Genomic DNA, 8,993 nt, shown 5'->3' on the forward strand with positions numbered 1-8,993 from the left:
CCCTTGGGGGTGGGTGTGACTCCCCTCCCCCCCAGGGGCAGCTCATCAGCCCCATCCTATCCCTGTCTGGCCATGCTGTGTCCAGATTACCATTCCTACATCTTGGGGCTCCCCAGAACTAACTCAAACCTAAAGAAAATTGTCCTTTGGGAGCACTTGGCAGTAATCACTTCATTTTATTTACAACTAAATCATAGCTCGGGAGGGAAAGAAAAAAAAGACCAAAAGGCAAAAGCTTACTAAATTACCAATACATGTGTTCATTTAATAGTTTCTGAAGTGTGTTCTGGTTTTCTCTAGGTTTCTTTAGTTTTCCTTACTGTATTGCCCATTTCTCTGCAGCCAGACACCCGTTCCCTGCCACCTGCATGTCCCTGTGCCATAAAAATCCTTGGGTCATTTTTTATATTAAGGGGTTTCTTAACTTCATTGTCCTGGCCAGGTCCCAGTTTAAATACAATCCCTTCAAATATTCCTCTCTTATTTCAACCAGAAATGGCTATTACAATTATTTCCTGCAAATTGTTTTGGAGCTTTTTCCATGCCCTTTTTTTTAAATTGGAAAACAGCTGTCACCCAGGAGATGGTTGTATTTTGACGCCACATTAATACCTCTATCCTACACACTTACCAAAACCAGTGGAAACCTACCTCGAGGCAAAGCAACCTGCTTACAGTTGAGAAAACAATTTTGCACCCTATTTCCAGGGAAATTCAGAAATTTTGCTTGCAGGAGGAACACAATGATGAAGGAAGGACTTAATAGTTTATTAAATGTGCTATGTACAAAATATTCTACATACAAAATTAATTATGTGCTTCAACTGGATAGACTTCTAAAATGGTTTGATGGCTCAAGTCTCTTTAAAAGGTAATCTGAGCAAGCTGTGACTGTACAGACATTGCGCCTCATCGAAAAGACATTAAAGTTTCCCTGACCTCTTAAAAGCAATCATTTGAGTTAAAAACCTTATCAGGAGACCATGCTTGGAAGAAAACATAGAAACATATTTCAGTTAATAGTTCAGACCCACCTTGTTTGCTCTGGAAACTGACCCTGTACTGTAAATTCTATCTCTGGTGTACAGTACTTATAGTCCATGAATAATGGATATTATAAACAAGCACTAGAAAATGAAAATTCAATTGACAATATTATGGAGCCTCCATTCACAAGTATAGTTCGTGAGTGATATGAATTTTATGGTTCTTATCACCAATGAAAAAAATTTGCATATCCCATCACAGAGTTCTTATAAGAACCTATTCTGCATTTCTTATCTCAGGGTTTTTGTGATAAGAAATATTGCATTAGGTCCAGTGATTTTCATTTTTCCAATAGAATTCTAAATACATATGCAGTAGCTCTTTACTGACTGATTTCATGTCATAAATTATAAGCTTGGAGGTAAATACATTAGGACAAATATTGATTTCTAAATAGTCACCATGAGTGATGATGACTGTGGTAATAAATTATCACACCTCTTGTCTTTTATATCTCTGTCTTATCTCCCAGTTACTATACTTTGTGACAAGTAAGTAAATAAATAACGCTGCCTCACTTCTGACAGTTCATTCAGAATTAGAAACAGCAGGTATGACTACATGATAGGGTTTTCTGGCAGCTCTGCTCAGAAAGACATTTTGAGATTTGCCACTATCATAAACAATGCTTTCAGTGTGTCACATCACCAAGCATTGCAGGCTTCACTGTAGAAGCAGCAGGTGAAGTCCAGTTCCTGTTGGAAAAGATTAGGAAAAAAAAGTAACAATACTGCTTGGGGATGTCATTGAACAAATAGTCCTTGTTCATTCAACACGTCTGCTCCATGGCTTTTCAGCAATTCTTTGGTTTAATGGATATTCTTTGTTTTACTGGATAGTCTCAGCGTCTAGTACCGTAACACCATGGCTATATGTGACATCTGGTTAGGAAACAGGAGCCTAAGTTGCAGTTACAATTGGACCCCTCCATACTCCCATCTTCCCTGCTTCACCACCAGCCCAGAGACTCCCCCAGAACAGCTCCAGTCAAGCCAGCACAGGAATATAAACGGGGCAACCTGTGGACAGAACCCATTGTCTGAAGAACTGAATGAGTACAGCAAAATCTGCCCCAAAACAGAGGTGGGGAAAAGAACACGAATAGAACACCGTGGATACAGCATCCTCGCAAAGCTCCGTGATAGAGACCAAATGTGTGTCAGCCCTCACTGTGCCTCCAGCCCAGGGTAACCCTCTCTGTCCCATCCCTTCCCTACAGCCCAACACCACCTTGTGCCCTGACTTGCGACCACCCTGGCTCCCACACCCTGCTGTTCACAGCTAGGCTGTGCTGTCTGCCCCAGGAAAGGGCAAAGAAATGGATATGGCAAACTCTGCTTCCATAGCACCTGAGGGATAGACATATGGATAGGCATGGAGAGGCACAAGAAAGACAAAGGGCTTTGAAGGGACACACAGTGAGGAGACCAATGGCTGTATGGAGAAAGTTTCTTCCCTGATGAGGAAGGCCAGAGTGCATCAGGCAGCTGGCTCACAGGCAGGTGAAAGAAAACATGTGGATCCAAGGAGATGTCTTAGATGCCCTGGGTCATTCACCTCCAGGTCTAAGCTGGGGTGCTCAGATATGTCTGAACTCAAGTATGTTTGTCAATTCAATCTGCTTTCTGGGAACCAACAAAACCCAAGCTGATGTTCCAAATATTTATTAAAAAGTAACTGCTAGTGGAGAAAAAAAATCAGTAAGTAGTCCAATGGCAGATTTATTACATTTTTGACAGGTAAAGGGAATTAATCTATTTTATGAACAAAAATGGCAATAGGAAAGTATACTGAAGGATTCTCAATCAAACATTAAAATGAAAACAGCATGTGCAATACACATTTATATATAAATATATTGGTTACATTCTTTTTAAATAGATTAAACAACATTCATTAGCAACATCCAAAAATATTTCTTTGTGGCAAGAGATTCATCTTCCTTCACAGCAATACTGCCTCTCCATAAGTTTCCACGACAACAATTTTAGAGTTTGGGACTAGAATAGGTATTCGACACACCAGATCAAACCCAGAGCAAGTGATTTGAAACTAGTTTATATGAGATCTCAATGAGACTTAAGCCCAGATATGCAACAGGTGGAACTGGCAGAGTGTGATTTAAGATGTGGGATCTCATTGAAATCTCAAATTTGGATTAAAGCTAGATTCCCATAGGGAAGCTGTGACACTGCTCAGAATTCTCAGCTAAAACACACTTCCCTTTTTCTGTAAACAAATGCTAACAAAAATAAACTCTCTGTACCCTGTTAACCATTTCTTAACATAAAAATAAGAAGCTGCTCAGGTAGTTTTAAAATAAGTCAGTATAAAACTCTATCCTATCCTAAGTGCTGCCTCTCCCAAAGTGCTAACAAACGGCACAGTGTTTCCTGTTTGAGGCCACATTCCCTGCTTTCCATGGTTCATATTGCAAACCTCAGCTCCAGAAGGACTGAGCTCAAGCCTCCGACCATGGTGGCTGAATCAGCCCAGCCCTGGGCACCTCCCTGGGACACGCAGAGCCCTTCTGAACAGGTCATGCCAGGGCTGTGCTCCCTGTGCTACCAGAGCCACCCTGCACCCACCGCAGAGCCATGGCCAGCCTGCAGGGTCTGCACTGCAGGGAGCTGCTCACACCCACCCTAGCACAGCAGGTACTTTGCCTGTCCCCTGCAGAGACCTGGGCAGGAGCTGGGCTCAGACCCTGCAGCAGAAGACAAGCAGATCATTTTGCATAGTTTGGTTGAGCGGTGACTCTGTGAGTCCTGGGGAGATGCTCTACCGTGCTCCTGCTGCTCCAATTCCTGCCAGGTGTAGCAGGGACTCTCACAGCTTGCCTGTTTGGGACCTCTTTGGACTTGGTTTGGTTCAAATACTTGCTGGCTGATAACTTTGGAGCCTGAATAAGAAATAGTGCAAATACAAGCTTAAAGAATAAAAAAACCCCAAACCATACCACATTACCTTCACTGAACATTCAGTTAAAGACACAAGAATCCATAAGACGAAACCCCAGTTTTGGGGTATTTGAGATATTTGGCAAACTTCCACAAGATTCTTCACAATTGTCTTTAAGCAGTACATTTCACTTGGCACTAGATGCTTCAAATTATTTGCTAATGTGATTCTAACTAACACTGTTGTAGCTAATTGCAAATGACTTTGAAGACTAGTCATGGAACACGGGACATCTCCCTGGTGTGATGGGACAAACACTCTCTGCAGTTATGGATTCCTCAGTGCTTTTCTTATCCAAGTTTAACTCAAAATGATTTTGCTTGCATGGAATGGTGTGAATTCATCCAGGGTGGTTTTTCTGGAAGGCGAACAGACAACAGTTATTTCTGAGGGTCAAAATACCTTTATTTGGCCATGCTGAGGCAGATTAAGAGGCCAAAACAGAACTCAGTTTGATTCCTATTATGGGAGGCTGGCTGCAGTACATTTTAAAACAACAATCATCTGAAGTGGCTGAGATGTTCAAGTTTGAAACTTCCTAAGTGCCAGGGCACCCTATAAATGCAGGGCCCCCCTGGTACTGTAGTGACCTTCACCACATGGCAGCAGCAGCAGAGACACTCAGTCCTTATGGAGGCAACGCACCACGCAAAGTTCCTTGGCCCACTTCAGAAAGAGCCTTAATTTCTCTCAATTCCTCTTCCCCCCAAAAATCAGCAGAAGGGACATTCAGCAGCAAGTTGGGTTCAGAAAGCAGTGCACAAACGGCCTACTATCTTCACTAAGGATTAGGCACACAGGCTGCTCAGGCTCTGGGGAAATCCTACGTACCTCCATCTCCAGGCACCTACAAAGTCTGGTCTCGGTGTTTCAGGGCTCAGCACTGGGAACTAGTTCTGCTTTGACTAGAACCAAAGAGAGAAGACTGCAGTCCTTCACCAGGGGCAGGGCTGCCTACTGTCCTTGTTAGACCCCCAGGGTTCAGACCTGCCCTTCTCCCTGTTGTGCCACTCAGCACACTGGCATCAAGGCAGGTGTGCTAACCTGAAGGTAGAGTTGCACCAGGGGAGTCCTACCTGTTGATTTAATGGGATTGTTTCAAAGCAGGAATCCACATATTTAAAACCATAAAGAGATGAATTCACAATGAAGCTAAGGAAACAAAGAAGTCATCATATTTACAGACAGCCGCTGTCACACACACACCCCCCTTTCATACTCCATTAAAGAAACAGCCTTATCTTTGCCCATGTGCTTGTGTCTAATGTGATACTCCAGCACTTCATGACATTGTTTCCAATGATACAGATAGCACAGTTCAGGCTTTAACAGAACTGATGCATAATTAGGCTTAAGTAGCTTTCGTCTCCCAGCTCCATGAGTTAATTACAGTTCTGTACGTGAATAAAATAGGAAAAAAATCTCCACTTTTTCTCCCATCAGCAAATTCATGTTCTGTGATGGGCAAAAGGAGGGGTTTTTGGAACAAACACTGCCTTCCCCTTCTCCCTTTGTCTGCCAGTGTCAATGTTACTGGAACTTAAAGCTGCAATCTGCATTACACAGATGGGACTCTGCTATGTTCATCTCTTTTTTTGTGATGTTCATGTAGCAGTGACTTTTGAAAGATGTTTGGAATTACTGCTGGCCATGACAGGATACTGCCTAAATTAGAATCAGGCTCCAAGTATCTTCCTGCAATTAGATTATGTCATATGCCATATTCTTACTCATGGCCTGGGAAGGAGAATGCAAGGATACTTAATATCTGTAGATATTCAATTAAAATGAGTGCGTCGGACACACAGTGGTCTGGCTTCTGCCTGCCTCACATCTAGCCCAGGCTAGCTCCTAAACGTTACGAGGAAAGAAACAGGAAAACACACACCATGCCCATACATACGCCTGCTGGCTAATAAGGTTACCTATCTAAAATGTAAAAAGCCATGCAGTTTACACTTTGTTTGATACAGTTTGGGTTAAGTTAATGCTAGAAAAATAGAATTCAGAAGGAGGGGAGAAAGGTTTGTGTGTAATAAATGGCAATTTTGCTGTCTCTTGAAGGTTGCATTTCAAGCATAACTGCATTTCTCCATGCACTCCAAACGCTTCCCTTTTCGGGTATTGGCATGCTTGTGGCAAAAGCAACCAAACCAATTAATTAGGCACACAGTGAAAGATGCCATATGAAAAAAAAAAAGATTAGTCATTTCCATTCTGAAAATCCTTACTCAAAGCCTTGATGTCACAGCAATAAGCTAGCATGAAAGGTTGCAGACTCCTTCCTTGCATGAGAGCAACACCAGCTGTGCAGTGCACACAGCTAGAAAGGCTCTTATATATACAACTGTAATCCAGAATAAATAGTACTGTCCTGACTCATAGGTGTATTTCAGCGTGGTTGTTGTTGGTTGTTATGGCTGGAGAATGCTTGCTTTTCATCCCTTCTGTCCCGCCTTTGGACACATCAATGAACAGCAGCCTGGGAGTCCACAGCGTCAGCAATATCCTTTTGTATTCCTTCCGAAAATTCTGGTTAAGAAGCCCATAGATCACAGCATTGAGGCAGCTGTTAAAATAGGCCATAAAATAGCTCAGGACAAAAAGCCATTCTGGAATGTGTGGCTGCACTTTGGAAGGATTAATCGAAACAGCTAGGCCAATAAAGTTTAATGGTCCCCAGCACACAGCAAAAAGGACGAAAACCACAAACATAGTCAAGAAGTTTCGGACGTCAGCTGCCCTGAGCTTCTGCTTGCAGTCTTGTCTCACCCGGTGTTTGACTTGAATCACCAAAATCCAGATCCGTAGGTAGCAAAATGTCACGACGGAGAGCGGGACGATGAAGTGAACCACCACCACTGTGATGGTGTACGATGTGCTCACCGTCTGGGCAAAGGTGCAGGAGTAAATCCGGGGGTCATACTGCAAGGAGCCAACAAAGAAGTTTGGCACAATTGCCACCACCGTGAGTATCCAGGTCAGGCAGAGATAGCAGCAGGTGTTCTTCAGGTTGAAGAGCTTATCGTACCGAAGGCTGTGGCAGATGTAGCAGTAGCGGTTGATTGCGATCGCCGTGATGTTGAAAATGGACCCGATGACACTTAAGCCCATCAGGAACCCACTTATCTGGCAGTGAACATTTCCCATGGTCCATCCATTGTGGAAGATGGCACTCAAGATCAGAGGGTACGGATAAACCGCAACCACGAGGTCTGCGACAGACAAGCTGACGACAAAGATGTTGCCTACAAAAAAGAAGAGACCATGAGAGGTTAGTGTAGGTCCAGATGGACAACTTGCAACTCAGAACTCCTCTTTAGGCCTAAGTCTTCTCATGGGCTTCACTCTACTCTCCACTCAGAATTTGAAACCCTAGGAAATAAGACTGTGCTCTACTAGTGACAGCAGTGGAGAGTAACTAGGCATGATTGACCTGCATGTTCCTCCTTGGGAATATTCTAAACTGGAAGTGGTACCCTTAACTTGGCTATAGCTGGGGGTCAGGTACCTGTGGTCCTTTAAGTTATGTAGGAGAGAAGGATTTTGCTCTCCTTGTTAATCAGCCAGCCTGACTGTCTCTGACCATCATGGGCCAAAGGCCTATGATAGGCAGGTTTTGTTCTCAGTGGTTTATTCATTTCACTGACAGCAGTTGCACAGGAAAGGTCTCTTTTGTTCTTTTGCATGTAAGCAGGTATGCATTCATCAGAATTTCTGCACTGTTCATGTTAAGGATTGTATGTTCTTCAAGGAAGCATGGTGCAACCAGCCTTGATGTGCTTATCTTATTTGGTCTATTTTCCTCCTCTTTTAAAGTTGTCCAGTGCAATGTGGAAGGTCAGTTCACTCCTTCACTGTCTGGTCCTGGGCAGAGAATGTGGTTAATAAGCTGCAGTCAGCCATCTCTGCAGAGTATGTGCTGCAGGTTGTTCATTTAGGCTCTACAACAAAGAGAGTTGAGAGTCTCTGCAAGTATAAAATAATTTAAGCCTTGTTGGATGGAAAATGCTGCACTGTGTGGGACAACACCTTCCAGCTCCACTGTGTGGAGCAGCCTCCAATGACCTGGGTGACCAGTGACCTCCCAACAGCACTTACTGCTCATTTCACGAGTCTGGTGTATTTTTAGGAAGGCAAAAAGCCTTTCTGTTCAGTTTGCCAGTCAGCATAGAGGACTGCATGAGGAAAAGGACCTCGAGGTCTTGTGGGAACTGGTGTAACTACGGGACCAGCTATAATGTTGAAAAGGACATCTGTCAATACGCAGCATTTTGATGACCTCAAAGTGTCACTTCATCAGGAGCTCAACACTTCAGTTCGAGGACAGCACACTAGAAAAAGTGGTTGGTTTTCCTAACTCTGCAACTTTCATGTGTATCTATAGTGGTGGGAAGGAAAATATTGCTAGACATCAGATATATATACACACAGAGAGAGTATATATAGAGAATAGAGTATGTGTAACACATTTAAGGTGTCAACACCTGTGCCCCTATGTGATACAGGCAACATCCCATCCAACTGATCACACCTGCATGTTCTCTTCAAACCCTCATATCCTGCTGTCTAGTAGAGTAGATATATATTTTAAAAAATACTTAAAAGAGGTATTTTTCTATGGTATCCCTGAAAGGACTCTCTTACATCTCAATTCAACCAGGTCACAGGCTTTAGCACTTGGAAAATACACCCAAGGGCTGTCAGAAAGCATGGCTGCATTGCCGTTGCAGTTGGGTCATGGCTATGTTTGTGCCAACAAAAACTATCAGGACAAGTCAACAGTTCATATCAGGCCACTTCATGCTGACTGGAAAGCAGTCCAGACTGGAGAATAGCCCTCGGCAGTGTGGAGCTGAGGCAGCTGACACAAAGTGTCACTTAAAAATAAGTATTAGCAGAGGTCATGTGAAGTGCTGAAATCTTTTTAGAAAGAAATTTTACATACACAGGTTTACCACAGCACACAGCTTCTGTGTCTGCTG

At 43.2% G+C, this 8,993-nt stretch overlaps 1 protein-coding gene across 1 annotated transcript in view; it reads right to left on the reverse strand.

The window, feature by feature from the left end:
• Positions 1-2,695: 2,695 nt before the first annotated feature.
• Positions 2,696-8,993, reverse strand: part of GPR50 (G protein-coupled receptor 50) — a gene marked incomplete at its 5' end in the record, with an annotated part of 42,973 nt that continues 36,675 nt past the window's right edge. Inside the window, one exon of the mRNA XM_017737483.1 lies at positions 2,696-7,256. Coding sequence (XP_017592972.1) covers positions 6,388-7,256 — 869 coding nt within the window. The remainder of the gene's footprint in view (positions 7,257-8,993) is intronic.

The sequence above is a fragment of the Corvus brachyrhynchos genome, unplaced genomic scaffold, assembly GCF_000691975.1.
Source record: "Corvus brachyrhynchos isolate BGI_N302 unplaced genomic scaffold, ASM69197v1 scaffold346, whole genome shotgun sequence".
NCBI classification, from domain to species: domain Eukaryota; kingdom Metazoa; phylum Chordata; class Aves; order Passeriformes; family Corvidae; genus Corvus; species Corvus brachyrhynchos.